General features: G+C 49.8%; 2 protein-coding genes across 2 annotated transcripts in view; one reads left to right on the top strand and one right to left on the bottom strand.

Moving 5' to 3' along the window:
* The window catches only part of LOC137419284 (uncharacterized), a 131,067-nt gene that overhangs the window by 95,643 nt on the left and 13,480 nt on the right, over positions 1-21,944 (top strand). The gene's annotated exons all lie outside the window — the stretch shown is intronic.
* LOC137419283 (KH domain-containing, RNA-binding, signal transduction-associated protein 2-like) lies at positions 1,603-3,572 on the bottom strand. The gene has a single exon (XM_078770952.1). The coding sequence runs from the start codon at positions 3,087-3,089 to the stop codon at positions 2,181-2,183; it is 909 nt and encodes a 302-aa protein (XP_078627078.1). The 5' UTR covers positions 3,090-3,572; the 3' UTR covers positions 1,603-2,180.

Here is a 21,944-nt window from a genome sequence, read left to right on the forward strand (position 1 = left end):
AACCAGTTCATTTCCGGGCGACCGGGCCGAGTATCGGCTCGGCCGTGGCCGAAGCCGTTGATTCCGCCGTAGCACGCTAACGCGTAGGCTCGCGCGCCCCTGGTCCGCCGGGGCTCCGCGGGTGTCCTACCGTGCCTGGCTTGCCGGTGCCCGGGGACGGATTTCGCTGTCTAAACATGGTAGCGCTAGGCCAGTGGGACCGCCGGGACCCACGTGCACTCACAAGGTGTTCTGCGCGTGGGCGGCAGTATCAGACCGGGGCGCCCAAAGGTGCCACGCACCCAAACGCTCCCCGGCTAAAGTTCATCCTGAAAGCGCCCACATTGTGCGGACAAACCAAGTCAAGGGCCACGTGGTCAGGAGAACCTCGTCCCTTCCGGTCACACTGTGCCTATCGGCCGGCCTCAAAGACCGAAATTGTGACGGATCGTTGGGGCAGGCAAGCTATGATTTCTTTTATTTATTTTTTATATCCGTAGCCGAAGCTCTTGCAACAGCTAGTACATTAAACAGATCAGTTAATAACAGGACCCACGAGGAATAGGGGACACCAACACCAGAGTTGAAGGCCAAAATGGAGGAAGACTTGGACAATGAGTATGGGAGGAATGGGGTGGCAGGAGAGGATACGTAGTGTGAACAAAATGGACACCGAAGGAAACTCCAGGTAGGGAAAACTGAAAATTTGGAAGGAGGATGGACTAAGGTGGGTGTTAACAGGGTAGAAAAGATCATGGTTTTGGATTGGGCACAATCTGTGATGGTGGTGAACAGCTGTCTTGAAGACCTGGAAGGAAGAATAAGATTGAAGAGGATGTGGAACTTTGTTCCACAAGGCTGGCAGAGGAACAAATGAGTGGAGGTGAGCATGACCCTGGATTTGGATAGTTTAACCAGAAAGAGGTTGATGGTAGACCGTGTGTGCCCTGCAGGAATCTTGGGGGGACAAAGCATGGAAAGAGCAGATGGTGCAAGACCACAACGGAGGTGGTAGAAGACAGAGACAAGTGACCAGTCTGTGATGGCAAAGTGATAAGCCCATAGACTCAGCCACCTCATTTTGTCATAATAAGTCGACAACTTCTTGAAATATCGTGCAAGATATCGTTTCTGGTCCCATCTCTCAATGACGATGAAGAATCACTTGGGAATTAAAACCAATTCTCGGATCCGGATCTTCATCAAAATCTAACCAGTTCGGCCTTGTCACATATCCAACCTCTAGATCAAATTTTGTCCAAATCCGTCCACAACTTTTTGAGATATCCTGCTCACAGACAGACAAACAGACAGACAGGCAGGCAGGGGTAAAAACATGACCTCCGTACACCTCGGGTGGTGGAGTTAACAAACCATCGATACCAACATCCAGAACAAAACACACCACAGGGTCTCAAAAATACACGATGTACCACCACCTGGCCACCCAAAAACGTCTGTTCTCATGACGTCACCAGAGCACAAGCCCCGGATGTTAAAAACATCACCCTTACATAAGGACAAAGGAAAACAGGAATTAAAAATATAATCTTTGTTAATTACCTTTGCTCGGGCTCTAGGCTACTTGAGACGCATCTCATCTGGGAGAGAGAGAAGGAAGGAAGCATCTTACTTTATTTCCAATAAAACCCATTTTTTTTCTACATTGAGAATGCTGGAGAAGAAAGTTTCACATTTTAACTACAGGCCATAACAATGTTTTTCAGTTTCAGTTAATAAGCACAATCACATTAGCATATCCCGAATAGTAACTACAAAAGAAGACAATATCGTCAAAGAATACAATCGTGTAGATTGAACAAGGCCCCCGACATCGGATAAGCACTGGAGTTCAACCTTTCCTAAACAAATTAATGATTTCCCAATGAAAAACAGACACCCTTAAGTCACCACCAGGTGATGTCAATTCAATCAATTCAAATTAAGCTTAAAATGTCAATCAATTAAAAATGATGATTTATAGACATATGCATCCTAAAACCAAAACACTAAATTGTGACATTTATTTTTCCAATTTTTTTTTTCCCACCAAACAAGCACAATTGAGCTCATGGAAAAGAATGATCAAGTGATGTTGGTATTCCACCAAGAGACATGTTCACTCTGTAAAGGGCCAGGGTCAGGTGTGCAGCCATGAGGGCATCAGGGCAGTTCAGTACCCTGGATAAAGGTGACTGGGATCACCAGCACAGCAGGTTTGGAAAGGAGCGGCTTCCAGCCGACTTGCGCCCACCCAGTGTCTTTGGTCGCCATACGTTCCAAAAGACCACCGTACTTCGATGGTCGTACTCGTACCTCTCAATTGCCCGGTTTTGCGGTGCTGAAGCCTCTTGCTCATATCCTTCATACGAACAGTCCGGGTGGGTGTAAGCATCTTGCGGATCATGCTCGTAGGTGTAAGAACCATAAGAGTTTCCACAGCTGAAATCACGATATTCAACCGGAGCCTTGGTAGGCATGGCAGCTGAAACCCCAAAGCCAGGAAAAGTGTTTGTCAACTGTGTGTCGCGTCCAGCAAAGCTACCACCTGCGGACGACGCACCAGGTTCCGCTTTGCCAAAGGTTGGAACTGCGAGTGGTGGAGGATGTGCAAGTAGGGGAGCAACATGGGGAGGTGCAATGCTTCCACCTCTCATTCCCCATCCATGTGCTGTATCCCTTCCAGCAGAAGGTTGTTGGAATCCACCACGGGCATGCAAGGCTCCAGGCCTGTGGGGTACATGAACACCGCTAGGAGAGGGGCGTGCTACTGAAGGGTTCTTCAGAAGATGATCTGGGACATCACATCCTCTGCCAAGATGCATGGGCTGAGTAGAGGGAGAGACGCTGTGTCTATCCCATCCACGTGGATCACTGCCTCCATTCAAATCCATCTCCATCTGCTGACGTTGGCAAATGTCATTGTTGTCCGGAAGCAAATACTTCTTGACCTCCTCCACTGCCTGACCCATTCTGAAATAAGCCTCTTCTAGTGGTGCAAAAACCTCAATGTAGATGTGGAACTCATCATTGAGGTGGTAATACTTAGCCTCAGCACTATTCCTCATCTCGGCTTTATCTTTCATGGAACCCCTCCCAAGTAGGACCATCCTGGTTCCAGTTACCGTCTGCAGCCGGTTCAAGGTCCTGCCCTTCCAACAGAGAAGTTTTCTAATAAAATTGACCTGTGAGTGCTGCTTCGCTGAAATTAAAACTCTTTATGTGAACCTCACATTATGTTGTCCCATAACATATCGATACCGCTTCTCCAGTTCCTTGGTGGCGTCACCACCTTTCTGCGCCCGTTCAATCTCTCCGTGCAGCAGGCGGGAAGCATGTACTTGTCTTGTGCTTGTCCAATGCCGCGAGTCCTTCTTTCTCAGCCATCAGCTCAGGGAGGTACCTGCCTCCATCTTCGGACATCATGGCGGACGCAGCCTGCACCCTGTGGACAACCACCAACGTATCCAGGACAGATGTACAAACAAACCACGTTCTTTCTTTCCTTCTTACTTTTTTCCCAAATCGGCTGAGAGAGAGGACGAGATCGTGAACGTTAACGGAAACAAACCACGTGGCGACCTGGCGTCGTTGTTGCTGTTGTTGGTGTTGTTATTTGTGGACCACTTCCATACAATTTTTTTTTTTACTGTTATTCGTTCATTTTAACAAAATAACATTTTAATACAACCTCCATCCACCTTTGGTGGTGGAGGTAAAATACGTTTCAATAATGAGACATCGTCTTGTGAATCCGGTTCTGGTAATAAATAACTATTACAGAAAAGAGGAAGAATCCGCAAACAGGTCACGTGACTCACGGCTGTTTTTGGAGGAGCGATGAGAGAAGGTTGTCGGAGGCGGAAGAAGATGAGGCAGGATGAGATGAAAGGAGTGGAGGGTAGGTAAAGGAGGAATATTGAGGGGGGCGGATAAATTGGTTCAGCAGTTCTTAAAGTCTAAACAGATTCACCTTTGCAGGCTTAAGGCACAAGGGAGCAATCAAAAAGAAAATCAAACTTTTCTTTCAAAATTCTTTTTTTACCGACATTGGGTGGTAATACCAACTGCATTCTGGACGGACAAAATCAGCGGTGACACACACACACATACACACATACACATATACATGCGCATACACACACACATACACACATATACACACACACACACACACACACACACACACTATACATACACATACACTTATACATACATACACACACATACATACACATATACATACACTCACATATATACATACACACACACACACACACACACACACACACACACACACACACACACACACACACACTTAAATACATACATACACACACATACATACACATATACATACTAGTACACTCACATATATACATACACACACACACATATATACACATACATATATACATACACACATACACATATATACACATACATATATAAATACACACACATACATACACATATACATACACTCACATTTATATATACACAACAACATGCATTTTAAGGCCATTTTCCCTGCGAGAGCGGGGGTTGGCCTTGCGGTCCCCATGACAATCTTCTCCATTTTGCCCTATTTTCTGCATCTCTCCTTGTTAACCCCCTTGCCCGCATTTCTTCTTCCACCGTCTTTCGCCAAGTCTTTCTCGGTCTTCCCCATCCTCTACTTCCTTCTACATTCATTTCCATCACTCTTCTCAACCAGTCACTTTCATCCTTCCTCAACACATCACCAAACCATCTCAACCTGTTCCTCTTCACAGTATCAATCACAGGCTCTATTCCCATCATCTTTCGCAATTCATCATTTGTCTTCCTCTCTCTCAACGATACTCCGCACATCCACCAAACCATTCGCATTTCCACCCTTTCCAGCCTTCGTTGCTGCTCTACATTCATGACCCATGTCTCGCTCCCATAAATCATAACACTTTTCACACATGCAGCATACACCTTTCCCTTCAGCTTCAACGACACTCCCCTCCTCATCAGCACGCCACTCAGTTCCCGAAACTTCTTCCATGCACATCTCACTCGAGCAACCTTTGGCGAGTCTCATCCACCTTCTCCATTCAGCATGTCTCCGAGATAGCAAAATGTTTTCACACCTCCCAGCTTCACGCCGTCTCCAAGATCCAACTCAACATTTCCTCCATCTGCAGCTCCCTCTGTGCACACCTTACATTTGAATGTAGCTGCCACACTGGTTAATGACCCTCTCAGACTGCTACATTTTTGATGAACCCACTCAGCGCACATTGTACATTGAATGGAGTTCACTCCGACACCCTTCCGGCACACAGCACATGGCCGCTTCCCAGTTCTTTCCACTTCACCACATGCTTTACCACTTGCCATCACCTTCGTCTTTCCTATATTCACCTTCAGACCTTTTGTCTCCATACATTCCTTCCACTTGTTCATCTTTTCCTTCAGTCCATCCATACTTTCCTCAATCAACACCAGATCATCTGCATACAACAACTCCCACGGTAAACCCTCCTTTACGTTCTGAGCCAGCACCTCCATCACAGCTACAAATAGTAGTGGACTTAGTACCGACCCCTGATGCACTCCCACCTTCACCTCAAACTCGCCACTGTTCCCGTCCTTCGTCCTTACAGCTGTGCACGCTCTTTTGTACATTGCCATCACTACTCTGATCAACCATTCCTCCACTTCTAACTTCCTCAATGCCCAAGTCAATACTTCGCGTGGAACCCTATCGAATGCTTTCTCCAGATCAACAAACCCAAGAAACAACTTCTTCCTCTTCTCCATGTACTTCTCCTGCAACTGCCTCACAATAAAGAGCGCGTATACACATACACATATATACATACAAACATACACATATATACACATACATATATACATACACATACACATATGTACACATACATACATGCATATATACATATACACATACACTCACATATATACATACACACATACACATACATATATAGATACACATATACACACACACATATATATATATATACAAACACATATACACACAAATCTATACATACGCATACACATTTACACACACATATATACATACACACACACCCACATGCACACAGGGACACCCACGGACACCCACAAACACACTCACACAGACACACACACACACTGCCACACACACACACACACACACACACACACACACACACACACACACACACACACACACATACACTGCCACACACACACACACACACACACACACATAAAGATCTCTCTTATTGTAATGTATAAATTGTTGTGGAAATGATCCTTCTGGGTCAATATAAAACTGCTCAGTATAGTTCAGTTATCTCCTTAATATTTGTTTAGAATAAGCATAACATAATGAATTGTGAGGTTAGATATGCATCACTATAATGTGCAGTGAGTGAGATGTTTGGTTTTGTGTGGCCCTTGTTACGGATTCGGCCCTAATGATTGTTGTTATGATTATTGTTGTTGGTTCGAAGTATTCTGGTGATTGCGTCCTTGAAGGGAAAGGGTTATTATAGTTAAAAGATTTAAAAGCGCTCCTGGTAAAATGTGGCCGGAAATCCGGATCGTGACCGGAAGAGGTGGAGCGAGGCAGAAGAGGCGGTAGGAGATCGTGAAGAGACGTGGTTGTTTTAGCTCCGGACCGAGCGGTCGACGTACAGTGCGAGTGAACTTTGCGTCCTTGAAGGGAAGTTCGGGCGATAAGAGATATCGCCGGAGTGCGTGGAGCCTGTGTCATCGGGTATCCTCATTGAGGTTCCGGAGGATCCTGGCCTCAAAGCCAGGGTTCGAGTGCAAGCCGTCCGCCATCTTCGCCACACGAGCAACCTGCAGTGAACCGGGTTTGGTCGTGTCGGCTGGGCATTATTCCCCGGTGGTTTGCCAGGGACGGCTGTGCCAGAAAGGGCACTTGAGAATTATACGGAGGCTCGCGGATTGAACCGCAACGTGTACGTCAGAGCGCGTCTTTGTGAGGTTCCTTTCCACCGCTGTATTGCTGGGCGCTGAACAACATGACCTCGGGGTCGCCTCGATCGACTACGCCTCAATTAACTTTGATCGGGCCTTGACTCCCCGATCGCGGGAGCGCACAGAGACATTGGGACTTCGCCTTGGAGGGGGGGGGCAGAGACATTGGGGAGGTGCCGTGAGTTTGGGGTTAAGGGGCTTGATAAGGTTATCATCGTAAGATTTGAAAGTAGGGGTGATTGTCCGCATTGTTGTATGGCTCTTTGTGTGTGATTTATAATATACTAGGGCATTGCCCGTACGTGGGTGCCCGTTCCTTGCCAATGCCCGTACTATATATATATCTAAAATTATATCCCCCCCCCCTCTATTTACATGAAATGGTTTGGTCCATTCGCAACGACCACAGAACCCCCCCCCCTCTATTTACATGCAATGGTTTGGTCCAAAGCGAACGGTTTGGTCCATTCGATGTGATTCGATGATTCGATGTGAATGGTTTGGTCCATTCGCAACGACCACAGAACCCCCCCCCTCTATTTACATGAATGGTTTGGTCCATTCGCAAAGCCAAAGCGAACGACCACAGAACCCCCCCCTCTATTTACATGAATGGTTTGGTCCATTCGCAAAGCCAAAGCGAACGACCACAGAACCCCCCCCCCCCTCTATTTACATGAATGGTTTGGTCCATTCGCAACGGCAAAGCGAACGGCGAACGGCTAAATCGCCATAGCTCGGTAAGTACTTGTCCGATTAATTTCAAACCTTGAAAAGGCACATCCTCGGGTCCCCAGCAATATACCTGGCAAGTTTCAAGTATATCGGACCGGTAGTTGTCGAGAAACAGCGGTCACAGACAAACGTACAGACGTACAGACGTACAGACGTACAAACGTACAAACGTACAGAGATTACTGGAATTATAGATAGATTATTGTTTGTTCATAACCTGGTGGGGTTGCATTATTGATTTGACTGTTTCATTTGCTGGTTCCATTGAGGGTTTCATTATTTGCTGGATTTCAACCAAGGATAACACATCTTTCTGCCGGGGTCCCTCTCGGGGTTCGGAGGTCTATCGAGACCAGAGATAAGGGGGCGACCCCGTAACAGAAATTGGGGGCTTGTCCTGGATATAAAAATTCCTAAATTTAGTGTGGGAAAGAATTCCCTAACATTCCCAGAATTCCCAAATTTGGAACTTTTTCCAACATTCCCAATTTTTTTCCAAAAACAAACAAAACAAAAAAAAAAGATTTTGTTTTGTTTGTTAAAAATTTCTTGTGTGAAGGTTAACAGGTGTTACCAGTAGTCACTATGGAGTTTGACGCAGAGAAGTTTACAGTGACCCCTAGTGAAGCACAGTTCAGAGCGTTAGTAAAATCGGACCTCTGGAAATTGGCCAAACATTTTAGCTTGGAGGTCCGAACTAATATGAAGAAGGCAGAGTTTCAGACAGTGGTGATACAATCTATGGTGGGATTAGAAGCATGGAAAGAGGTAGCCTGGGATTGGTTACCAGAAGAGCAAGAAAATGTGGAGCTCCAGAAACTGGAGATGCAATTACAGAGCCAGGAAAGGGAAAAAGCACAGGAACGAGAACTCCAGGAAAGGTTAAAAGTACAGGAAAGAGAACTCCAGGAAAGGTTAGAAGAGAAAAAAACAGAGGAAAGGAGAGTGTAAAGAGAACTCCACGAAAGGTTAAAAGTACAGGAAAGAGAACTCCAGGAAAGGTTCGAAGAGAAAAAAACAGAGGAAAGGAGAGTGGAAAGAGAACTCCAGGAAAGGTTAAAAGTACAGGAAAGAGAACTCCAGGAAAGGTTAGAAGAAAAAAGAACAGAGGAAAGGAGAGTGGAAAGAGAACTCCAGGAAAGGTTAGAAGACAAAAAAGCAGAGGAAAGGAGAGCTGCAAGAGAACTCGAAGCAGAGGAGAGAAGAGCCGAAAGGGAGTTAAAGGACCGTGAATTGGCACGTCAGCAGGAAATTAAAGTCAAGGAGCTGGAGTTAATGAGAGAACGGGGAGATGTAACATCCCTGCTGACTGGTTCCACACCTAGTCAAAACACCTGGGATGTTGGCAGACATGTGAGGCTGGTCCCACCCTTCAATGAAAAGGAGGTAACCAAGTTTTTTCCACACTTTGAGAAAGTGGCTCGACAGTTAAACTGGCCTGAGTACTGGTCCATACTAGTGCAAAGTGTTCTGGTGGGTAAAGCTCAAGAGATTTATTCGGCTTTACCGATTGACCAATGTGCAGATTATGAGGTATTGAAGAAACACATTCTCAAAGCCTATGAATTGGTCCCGGAAGCTTACCGGCAAAAATTCCGGAATGCCAGGAGGAGGGAGAGTGAGACCCATGTGGAATTTGCCAGAGTGAAGGAAACCATGTTTGATAGGTGGTGTGATTCAAAAGGAGTTGGGAAAGACTTTGAACTATTTCGACAATTGATCCTGGTGGAGGAATTCCAACAGTGTGTCCATGAGGACATTAAAGTTCATCTTGAGGAAAGGAAAGTACCAAAGCTGTATGAGGCAGCCACCATGGCAGATGACTATGCCTTAACACACAGGCTGGGGTTCCACAAACCGAACTTCTCGCCCAGACCTAGCCAGGGGAGCTATGGTACATCAGGGGCGGAGAATGTAAATCCATGGGGGCGGCCTCAGGATGAAAATGAGGTCCACTTTGACACGACGACTTCTAGAAATCAGAAGACTGCGGTTCCAAGACAGACCTATCGTCCGGGGGACTCGAGGCAGACCGCCGCCCCCATGCCTTGGCAGACCACGAGGTTCTCCTCCGGGCCTACTTGCACTTTTTGCCATAAACCTGGACACTGGATGTCCAACTGTTATGCTCTGGGAAAGGAAAATCAGGAGCGGAGTTCGACTAGCACGACTCCAAATGCGATGGCCATTGTGAGAAATCGCCCTCAAAAGGGTTACCAACCATTTATTTCCGAGGGGTTTGTGTCACTGGATGGAGCCTCGACTAACCGGAGACTGGTTAGGATATTGAGGGACACAGGAGCACATCAATCTTTAATGCTTGAAGGCATCTTGCCATGGTCCGAGGAGACCGCAACTGGGGATAGTGTTCGTTTACAGGGGATTGGTGGCTGTGTTAGTGCTCCACTTCATGTCATCCATTTGGAGTCCGATTTGGTGTCAGGACCGGTCACCGTCAGTTTACAAGCCACGCTTCCTGTAGAGGGAGCATCTTTTGTTATCGGGAATGATTTGGCCGGTGGTCAAGTTTATGGTAACCCGATGGTTGTTAAAAAGCCCAGTAGGGAAAATAACACCACACCAGTTAGGGATGGCGACAAGTTTAGCAAGTTATTTGTAGGTGGACTGAACTTCAAAACAAAGGAAGATGTTTTGGAGTCTGCCTTCAGCAACTATGGACCGCTTTTGGAAGTTCTGCTGATAAAGACAGGGAGACACGAAAGTCAAGAGGGTTTGGCTTTGTCACGTTTGAATACTCAAAGGACGCCAGAGAGGCAGAAAAGGATCTGAATAACAAGGAGTTGGAGGGTCGGACCATCACAGTCAGGAAGGCATTTCCGAGGGGTCGAGAGGGCTACAGAGGAGGACCACGGAGTAGTAGTGGTGGTGGCCGCAAGCGATATTATTATGGAGGCTTCCAGAGTTATGACCGCTCCCGAAGGAAGGATTATCAGAGCAGGGGCCGAGAAGGAGACCACCAGTCAGGTGACTACTGTGACAAGTGGTCCCACCGTAATTATTAGGAGTCTGGAAAAGTTGAAGCACTGAATGCTGTGGAGCCGCCGAGCCAAGATTCCTACACGGACTAACCGTGAATGCCACGTTCCTAAAGGCGTCCAGGTAGTGAACTTCCCTGCACGGACTAACCGTGAACTCCACGTTCCTAAAGGCATCCATGTAGTGAATTTTCCTCCCCGGACTAACCGTGAACTCCACGTTCCTAAAGGCGTCCATGTAGTGAATACTTCCAGGCCTCACCACCCAACCACCATGGAACCTGGCTTTCAGCTCGGCCTCCCGGGGAAAGTGCTATAGATTTGCTGGCCTTTGGGTTTTTGATCACAACCCCTTAACCTTAATTCAAGAGAAACTAGAAGTAAAAATCAGAGGGGCAGGGACAATGTCGTTGTTGACGCTTGGTCCAGAGGGAATTAACTTTGGAAAGCTCTGGGGGTTGTATAAAATTTTGTTGCTTTATTTTTGGGGAAGGTTTAATATTGTTGCCCACGGGGATTGCTGATTTGGGTTGTGAATTTACTTTTGCTTGTTTAGAGAGGGCATGCAAACAAAGTTTTCGCTGTGTTCAAACTTTCTTTCTTGAGGGGGGGAAGTGTTACGGATTCGGCCCTAATGATTGTTGTTATGATTATTGTTGTTGGTTCGAAGTATTCTGGTGATTGTGTCCTTGAAGGGAAAGGGTTATTATAGTTAAAAGATTTAAAAGCGCTCCTGGTAAAATGTGGCTGGAAATCCATATTGTGACCGGAAGAGGTGGAGCGAGGAAGAAGAGGCGGTAGGAGATCGTGAAGAGACGTGGTTGTTTTAGCTCCGGACCGAGCGGTCGACGTACAGTGCGAGTGAACTTTGCGTCCTTGAAGTGAAGTTCGGGCGATAAGAGATATCGCCGGAGTGCTTGGAGCCTGTGTCGTCGGGTATCCTCATTGAGGTTCCGGAGGATCCTGGCCTCAAAGCCCAGGTTGGAGTGAAAGCCGTCCGCCATCTTCGCCACGCGAGCAACCTGCAGTGAACCGGGTTTGGTCGTGTCGGCTGGGCATTATTCCCCGGTGGTTTGCCGGGGACGGCTGTGCCAGAAAGGGCACTTGAGAATTATACGGAGGCTCGCGGATTGAACCGCAACGTGTATGTCGGAGCGCGTCTTTGTGAGGTTCCTTTCCACCGCTGTATTGCTGGGTGCTGAACAACGTGACCTCGGGGTCGCCTCGATCGACTACGCCTCAATTGACTTTGATTGGGCCTTGACTCCCCGATCACGGGAGCGCACAGAGACATTGGGACTTCGCCTTGGAGGGGGGGCAGAGAGAATGGGGAGGTGCCGTGAGTTTGGGGTTAAGGGGCTTGATAAGGTTATCATCGTAAGATTTGAAAGTAGGGGTGATTGCCCCCATTGTTGTATGGCTCTTTGTGTGTGATTTATAATATATTATTGTTTGTTCATAACCTGGTGGGGTTGCATTCTTGATTTGACTGTTTCATTTGCTGGTTCCATTGAGGGTTTCATTATTTGCTGGATTTCAACCAAGGATAACACATCTTTCTGCCGGGGACCCTCTCGGGGTTTGGAGGTCTACCGAGACCAGAGGTAAGGGGGGGACCCCGTAACACCCTCCTGTTGTTCCATCCCCCACATCGAACCTCTGGTTGTGCTTTTCTGTTCCTTCTTCTGTCGTTTGTTTAAAATTTAAAGTAACTGCCTCCCCACAGGATTCAGTGTACCAAGAGCAGGAGGATGGGTAAGATAACTGAAGATGAGATGGGATTAATCTGTGTGCAAGGGAGAGCAAGTTTCTGTGGAAGACTTCCCAGGCTGAATTAATATCAGGGGCTATAGATATTGGAGACCAGTCATGAAGTGAGATGACTGCTTGTAGTCCCTCCTAGTTTTCCTGAGTGAATTGACAGACTCGCCGGCACTGAAGCTGTTCTCTGAGAATAGCCAGAGAGATGTTGACCTTCAACAAGCACATGATCAGATGAGCAAATTGGGGCAGAGGAAGAGCAAGAGAAATTGGCGGAGAAGTTGGTCATCACCAAATCCAGAATGGAAGATTTGCCATTGAGAGAAATCCGTGTGGGAAATTTCACACGTCAAATGTGCACCCACATTTGGAAATAAGAAGATCAAAGGGGTATTTTATCTTTACCAGTGGTCTCGGAGGGGTGGGAGTGGGGGCAGAGAGAGGAGGGAGGAGCGCCAATTCTCCATTTAAATGTGTTTCGTGTAGTGCCGCCTCTTGGTGGGAAAGGGTATTACAAGTGTCCACACGACAGTATTGTGTTCCTGTCCCCACGTTTTTCAGTGCAGTGGAGATGTTTTGTATTATATGCACGGAGGTATATAATAAACCTGGAGAGCCAATGATGGCTGTCGGCTGAAGCTAGCGGAAGTTGCTTGGCGGCCATATTGGGAAGCCGATTGTGTCTGCGTCCGTGTTTGATCTCACAATCAGCTGATCTCACAATTTCTGATTCATTTTGGATGCTTACCGACTGTAAGGAGTCTTATTTGTGAACGCGCTGTTTCAAAATGCCACAGTGTGTTGCATTTGACTGCACAAATACCTCAGGGAAGGCCTCCACATGCACATTTCACAAGTAAGTGACAAACCGCGATCGCGGGTGTTCTGCTTTTTCAGTTTTTGGCGTGGTCACGGTGGTGGGGCTAGGTAATTAAGTTTCAATGAAGTTTGAACACTGTGTTTGAATTTGATGATGTTAGACCATGCGCAGGGTGTGCAATACGACACAGATCTCAAATATAACTGTATTGTGTATTCACTAGGGCTATGTGAGTATGTCAGACTGATGTCTGATTGACTCATTCATTGATTCAGATTGAAGTATCGAGATTGACTCGTCAGCTCGTGATCATTGTCAAGTGATTTAATTTGTGATGAGCTTAACTTAATTGTCCAGTCTACTACTGTCAGGGTTTCCATGCCCTCCTGTGTCACTCGTGAGCAGAAAGAGCAAATGGGGGTTACTTGTGGAAGGTACGAAAGTCCGACACATGGCAAACATTAGCAGATGAAGTTGTATTTAACTATACATATGAAACTCAAAATATTATTTTGATATGGAGTCGTTTTGACTCGGATGTTGTGACTGCCCTCTGAGGTTTTGACCCGCAACCACATTTTGTGACCACAATGTATTTTGTTTCAAGGTTTCCAAAGGATAAGGACTTGTGCTCTCGATGGACATCTGCCCTGAGAAGGGAGTCCTTCTACCCCACCCCAGGCACCACAGTTCTGTGCAGTGATCACTTCAATGAGAGTGACTTCGACAGGACTGGTCAAACCGTCCGACTGAAGCCGAAGTACTCGAAGTACTCGATGCATGTCACATGCTTAAACTTGCAAGAAACTGTCTTGGATCCATGAAAATGATGGAGGATGGCAACAAAAAAGTCATCGCGTGGAAATACATCCAGGCACTCTTTGATCTGCAGAAGAGGGAAGGCTTGCGTCTGGGGAATAAGCTCTCCCGGAAACACATCGAGTGGAAGAGCAATGTCATGAAGATGGACACAGCGCTCAGACATTGAGCACTAGTGTGGCAGATGCAATTCGGTTTTGCAGGGACACTTTGCAACTATCAGAATTTCAGGGCAGTGAGGCTACCTGCCAATACATTGAAACATTGGACAAACTGTTTGACATTCTAAATTCTCGCAATCCATTGGCACGAAACTACAAGGCACCACTCATGACATCACGAGAAGGACTTTTCCTGCCATTCCTGGATACTGCCTACAGTTACTTGTCCAACATCAAAAACATGAATGGTCAAGTTATGACCAATACGCGTTTGAAAACCCCCTTCATTGGTTTCATGATCTGCATAGAGAGTGTCAAAATTTTGTATTTCACATATGTCAAACCTGCCTCATCTCCCCTGCGATACCTGCTCACGTACAAAATGAGCCAAGACCACATTGAACTTTTCTTTGGAGCGGTCCGCATTGCATGTGGAAGTGGGAATAACCCAACGGCCCGGCAGTTTGTTGCCGCATATAAGCGCCTCTTGATGCGACATGACATCAAGTCTGCAAGTGGGTTGCCCTTTGTCTGATATGGCGAGTTCACCAACACTTCATGTAAATATTTAAACTGTAAAAGATGTGTTGCATGAGATGTCTATATCTCAGCTCCATTATTCATGTAACAATTACCATGTCCTGCTGAACGTTCCATTGCAACATGTAAGTCTTGTATGTTATGAATAGCAAAAACTTCCGAAACCCAAGAATTGTGTGGGTTAACTACATGACAGCGTTTCATGTCATTTATGTGACTGGTTTCTAACATCTCGGTAATAGAAACATACACATCTTAGTTACAATATAATGACTGAATTAAGTAACATCATATAGTGTAGCAGCATAGCAAACCTGTTGTGCATTTTGTGATACAAGCACCAAATTTGGCACAAATGTACATTAATATGTTGCGAACATTTTCAGATATTGGGCCACTTGAAATTCCGTAATTTTTTTTTTCAAATTTTTTCAAATTTCGTAATTTCAAATTTTTCGGGTGACACCGTCACAATTTCGGTCTTCGAGGCCGGCCGATATAGTGGGGCGGCTTAGCCCAAATATTCAAAAGAATTGTGCATTTTGTGATACAAGCACCAAATTTGGCACAAATGTACATTAATATGTTGCGAACATTGTGTGGTCAGCAATGAAGACGAGAGTCTGAATTACATGTATGCAAAAGACCTTGTGAACCAGTGAAGCAAATACACGGGTAAGCATGAATTAAATCTAGGGCATGATATAATTTCCATGATGTTTACCTCTACACTCAATGGTGGAAGGAGGTAATGTTTTGATCCCAGCTTGTCTGTATGTCTGTTTGTCTGTTAGTCCACAAAATTCCAGACAAAGCTTGTAGTAGTGGTAGTTGTAGTGGTAGTGGTGATAACAGAAATTGTTATATAGAACTGAACTTATATTATTATTATATGCAGAAAATAACTTCATTTCTATATGCCCTGCAGTGGACAGGTTAATTGGTTTATGCACTGAAGGGGTCACCCTGGTGTGCACTGCTGTGTTCTGCCTCACTGAGTTGTTCAGGTATGATGTACTCAGCACAAGCTTCCGGTCGGCCCGGAGGTGGGGGTGCGGGGCCTGTCACGGAACGTCAAAACAAACGGCCTGCCGGGGCCGCCCAAAAGTCGGCGTGAGGGGCGCGTCCACTAATGGAACGCCTCTCGCTTCCCAGATCGAGGGCCACGTGGTCAGGAGAACCTCGTCCCTTCCGGTCACACTTTGCCTATCGGCCGGCCTCGAAGACCGAAATTGTGACGGTGTCACCCGAAAAATTTGAAATTACGAAATTTGAAAAAATTTGAAAAATAAAATTACGGAATTTCAAGTGGCCCAATATCCGAAAATGTTCGCAACATATTAATGTACATTTGTGCCAAATTTGGTGCTTGTATCACAAAATGCACAATTCTTTTGAATATTTGGGCTAAGCCGCCCCACTAATATAACATGACAACAAATCAGATCTTTATATTGAGGAATATTATTGAACAAGCCAAAGAATGGCAAACGACGATGTACCTCAATTTTATAGATTTCTAGAAAGCTTTCGACTCCTTGCCGAGAGAAAGTCTGGGTCATAATGAAGAAATACAGCATACCTGGAAAATTAGTGAACCTTGTAAAAGCCCTTTACCAAGACTTTCAATGTGCGGTCGTCGACCAAGGTGAAACAACAGAATGGTTCAAGGTGAAGACAGGAGTTAAACAGGGGTGTAACATGTCAGGATTCTTATTCCTACTAGTGGGTGATTGGGTCATGAGAAGGACGATAAAGAACACCGAGCGGTAATTTTGGGCACTTTTTTTTCAAACAAGCTCTAAACCATTGGATTCCCCAGGAAAAATGCGTCTGGAATCAACTTCAAACTTAATGAACACCATTTCCTTAAAGAACGGGATTCTGAGCCCGAATATCAGTTCAAATATTAGTATTCTATATTAATTAAATAGTCGGCGGTCCTAAAATTCGCTCCAGCTGCATCATCAGTGCGCCACGCCTTTGCTTTGACAGGCTTTGTTTACAAAACAATCGGCTTCCCAATATGGCCGCCAGACTATTTCCGGTGGCTTCACGGCGGCTAATGCTGCGAGGTGGCCAATTGGCTCTCCATATTATATACCTCCGTGGTCGCGATACGTTGGAAGCGCCGCCATCTTGCGGTGGTACAACCAGCATGTGTGATCATTGGATCCAAGGCTAAAAAATTGACTCCTAGACCATAGCTCGGTTAATAATGAACGGATCTGTACAATTAATACCTCATTTTAATGCTGAGGAAAATTTCTATTTAATAAGAGCAATGTTTTTCAGAGGAGGAAAGTTGGGGGTACTGTAAAAATCAGACCGGCCAGAATAAGCGACCATCCAGAATCGCAGACCACCCTCACAGCAGGAGCAGACCAGACACTGAATAAACATTCTCTGTGACTCACAGGAAATTAATTAAGATTAGATGTACATATAACATGATGTTAAATATGGACTTGTGGCGGACACGATGGCTCGCTGGCATGGTGACATCATTCCGCGCACCAATGGGGTGTCGGCCACGCCCGAGGGGTAGGCGTGGCTTCGGGATATACACGGGACTCGCAGCCCCAAGCAAGTCAGTGCTACAGTTTGAGCTTTACAATAAAGACTCTTTTGATCCTACGCGTTGTGGCTTACCTTCTTTGGCAAACAAGTTGCATGCGTAGCACCACGCTACACTGATGACCCCTTTTGGTTCAGCCATCGCTGACCACAGAACGCGCCATGGCCAGCAACGCGGTCGCGGTAAAGCTCCCTGAGTTTTGGGAAGCACAGGCCGAGGTATGGTTCGTGCAGGCCGAAGCACAGTTCCAGCTTCGAGGAATAACGGCGGACGAGATGCGTTACTATCACGTGATCGCCGCCCTCGGGCCCGGCACGGCCGCCCGAGTCGTGTGCATCCTGCGGCACCCACCAGCAGAGCACAAGTACAGGGCGCTCAAACGTCTCCTCATCGCCACGTTCACGTCACGCCACGTTCACGTCTCTCCATCACCTCACGGAGTTCGAACGGGCGGACCGCCTCCTGGACCTTCCCAAACTCGGCGACACACGACCATCGGTACGGATGGACTACATGCTGTCATTGCTGGGTGACAAAGCCCCGGATTTTTTATTCCGGGCGCTTTTTCTACGCCAGCTACTGGCACAGGTACGCCTCGCGTTGGCCGGTTCCAAAATAGGGGAACCCCGCGCTCTGGCCGTCGAGGCCGACAAGTTTTTCGCGGCTTGTGACACGCGGGCGAGCTTCGGTGCGGCCGATGTGGATCCTGAGGCTGATGCGGTTGCACACCTCGTGGATCCCGAGGCTGATGCGCATGCACACCTCGTGGCCGCTGCCATGCCCCGCCCACCATCACTGCAGCGGCGAAAGCCGCGGCCTCCACCGCTCCCGCCGCAAGCCTGGTGCCGTTTCCACGCCAGGTTCGGCCACAAGGCTAAGAAGTGTTGCCCGCCGTGCTCGTTTGGCAAGTCGGGAAACGACCGAGCCGACGCTCGGTAGCGGCCTTGAGCGTCGGCAATTCCGGCAGCCTCTTATTCATCACGGACACCTTGTCCGGGCGCCGCTTCCTCTGCGACACAGGAGCGCAGGTAAGCGTCATCCCAGCCCACGCGTCCGACAAGCGAACCGCGGGCCGGGGCCCCGCATTGCTTGCAGCCAACGGTACACCCATACACACATTCGGGAATTGCTGCCTCTCCCTGCGGTTCGGAAGGCAGCGCTTTCAATGGTCGTTCGTAACCGCCAGCGTGCCCATGGCATTGCTCGGTGCGGATTTCCTATGTGCAAATGGGTTGTTGGTGGACGTGAAGCACAGACGGCTCGTCCAGGCCGAAACCTTTAGCTCGCTCGCTTGTTCGCTGAGCAGCTCGTTGAGCGGCTCACTGAGTGGCTCACCAAGCGGCTTGCTAAACGGTTCCGTCCCGGCGAGTTTGGGTTGTACGCTTCCGGCAGCGGATGACTTTACACGCCTCCTCGCCAGTTTCCCGGCCCTCACGCGGCCCACCTTCATGGCGGTGGCCGTCAAGCACAGGGTGGAGCATCACATCCCCACCGTCGGGCCACCGGTCTACACCCGGGCACGCCGCCTCGAGCCGACGAAGCTCGCAGTGGCGAAAGCGGAGTTCGCTATGCTGGAGCGGCTGGGCATCGTACGGCGCTCCAACAGCGCATGGGCATCGCCGCTGCACATCGTGCCGAAGCCCGGCGGGGGATGGCGGCCGTGCGGAGACTACCGCCGCCTCAACGATGCTACCACCCCTGACCGCTATCCGGTCCCTCACATCCAAGACTTTTCCGCCCGGTTGGCGAAAATGTCCCTCTTCTCCAAGGTGGACCTCATCCACGGATACCACCAGGTCCCTGTCAGGCCGGAGGACATACCGAAGACGGCCGTCATCACACCATTCGGCCTCTTCGAGTTCCTGCGGATGCCCTTCGGGTTGAAGAATGCGGCTCAGGCGTTCCAACGGCTGATGGGACAGCATCTTGCGTGACTTGGACTTCGTTTACGTCTACCTGGATGACATCCTCGTCGCAAGCGCGTCCCGTGAGGAGCACCTCCGCCATCTCCGCATGCTCTTCGAACGCCTGGGCCGGCATGGCCTGATCGTCAACCCCGCCAAGTGCCGGTTCGGCGTCGCCGAAATCGACCTTTTGGGGCACCGCATCACCAGGCACGGGGCCATCCCCTTACCGGCCAAGGTGGAGGCGCTCAGGGGGTTTCCACGCCCCCGCACGATCAAGGGGATCCAGGAGTTCCTGGGCATGGTGAACTTTTACCACCGTTTCCTGCCCCGCGTCGCCCAGCTCCTGCGCCCCCTGCACGAGGCCCTCCGGGGGAAGCCGGGCAAAGTTGACGTTGCTTGGACCGAGCCGATGGACGCGGAGTTCGTGGGCGCGAAGCTCGCCTTGGCTAACGCCACCATGCTCGCGCACCCGGCGCCCGATGCACCAATCGCCCTCACCACCGACGCGTTGGACTACGCGGTGGGCGCGGTGCACGAGCAATGGGTGAAGGGGGCTTGGCAGCCGCTGGCGTTTTTTAGCCGGCAGCTCCGCCCGCACGAACGGCGGTACAGTACCTTCGACTGCGAGCTCCTCGGGCTTCACCTGGCGGTCCGGCATTTCCGCCATCTGCTCGAGGGCCATTCGTTCACGGTCTTCGTCGACCACAAGCCCCTGGTTTTTGCGATGGCCAAGGTCGCCGAGCCGTGGTCGGCCCGGCAGCAGCGTCACCTCTCGGCCGTGTCCGAGTACACGACGGACATCCGGCACGTCGCGGGGAAGGACGACCCGGTGGCGGATTGCCTTTCCCGGTCCGTCATCCATGCGGTCCACCTCGGGATCGACTATGCCCGGATGGCGGCGGACCAGACCGCCGACCCCGACGTCCAGGCCTTGCGGACCGCCATCACGGGCCTCCGCGTCACGGAGGTGCCGTTCGACGGCGCGGGCATGGCCCTCTTGTGCGACGTCTCCCTAGGCCGGCCTCGCCCCATCGTGCCCGCGGGCTGGCAGCGCCGGGTTTTTGACGCCATCCACGGCCTGTCCCACCCGGGCACGAAGGCCTCCCAGAGGCTGGTCGCCGACAAGTTCGTCTGGCATGGCCTCCAGAAGGCCGTCCGCGAATGGGCCAGGACGTGCCTCACGTGCCAGCGCGCGAAGGTGCACCGCCACACCCAGGCCCCGTTGGCCCTGTTTACTGTGCCCGAACGTAGGTTCGACCACGTTCACGTGGAGTTGGTGGGACCTCTGCCCCCCTCGTGGGGTTTCACCCACGTCCTCACCATGGTGGACCGCACCACCCGGTGGCCGGAGGCCATGCCTTTGGCGGCGACGGCGGCGGCGGACGTCGCGCAGGCGTTCATCGCCACCTGGGTTGCCCGGTTCGGCGCCCCCTCGGACATCTCATCCAACCGCGGCCCCCAGTTCACCTCAGAGCTCTGGGGGCGGTAGCGCGGGGGCTCGGCGTCCAGCTGCACCGCACCACGGCCTACCACCCCCAGGCCAATGGCCTGTGCGAGCGCTTCCATCGCTCCTTGAAGGCCACGCTCCGGGCCACCCTCTGCGACGGCGGCTGGGTCGACAGGCTCCCCTGGGTCCTGCTGGGCCTCAGGACGGCGCCCAAGGACGACCTGCACGCTTCCGCGGCGGAGATGGTCTTCGGACAACCGCTGCGGGTGCCGGGCGAGTTCCTCCCTGACTCCACGGCACCATGGGGCCGCGGCGCAGCAGCGCTCCGCACTGCAGGAGACCGCCCGGAGGCTCGCCCCGGTGCCGACGGCGCACCACGGGTGCCCGCCAACACACGTCGCCCCGGAGCTTCGTACGGCGGAGTACGTTTTCGTCCGCCACGACGCCCACCGGACACCGCTGCGACCCCCGTACGACGGGCCCTTCCACGTGCTGGAGACCGGGGCAAAGCATTTCACCCTGGACATCGGCGGTACTCCTGACCGCGTTTCCGTGGACTGCCTCAAGCCGGCCCACCTCGACGTGGACCACCCCCCGCAAGCGGTTCGGCCCCCGCTTCGGGGCCGCCCCCCGGCGGGCGGACCTTCGGCACCACCCAGCCCCACCGGCACGCCACCCCCCTGTCCTGCACCCATTCCAGATGCCGCCAGAGGCATCCCAGATGGCATCCCGGCATCCCAAACGCTGCCAGCCACCAGAGGGCGCTTCGGCCGGGTCATCCGTTTGCCCCGCAAACTGACCCTTCAGGTGCGCGGGAATTCTGGGGGGGCGCGTGTGGTGGACATGATGGCTCGCTGGCGCGGTGACATCATTCCGCGCACCAATGGGGTATCGGCCACGCCCGAGGGGTAGGCGTGGCCTCGGAATATACACGGGACTCGCAGCCCCCAGCAAGTCAGTGCTACAGTTTGAGCTTTACAATAAAGACTCTTTTGATCCTACGCGTTGTGGCTTACCTTCTTTGGCAAACAAATTGCGTGCGTAGCACCACGCTACAGACTAACCAAATAATACTTTTTAAAAAGGCTATCAATCAAGCTCAATCAATTAATCCCTACCTCAAACAATTGTTGTGTTTAAATGCATGTACATGTATAACACACATAATCCTGTCATCTAAGAAACTCGGTTTGTGCTTGGATGGGAGATGTGTG

This window comes from Myxine glutinosa, chromosome 1, assembly GCF_964187855.1.
Source record: "Myxine glutinosa chromosome 1, kmMyxGlut1.1, whole genome shotgun sequence".
Classification (NCBI taxonomy): Eukaryota; Metazoa; Chordata; class Myxini; order Myxiniformes; family Myxinidae; genus Myxine; species Myxine glutinosa.

What these genes read in the sequence shown, in the direction of transcription:
- LOC137419283 (XM_078770952.1), bottom strand. Translation starts at nt 3,089, where the DNA reads ATGGTCCTACTTGGGAGGGGTTCCATGAAAGATAAAGCCGAGATGAGG.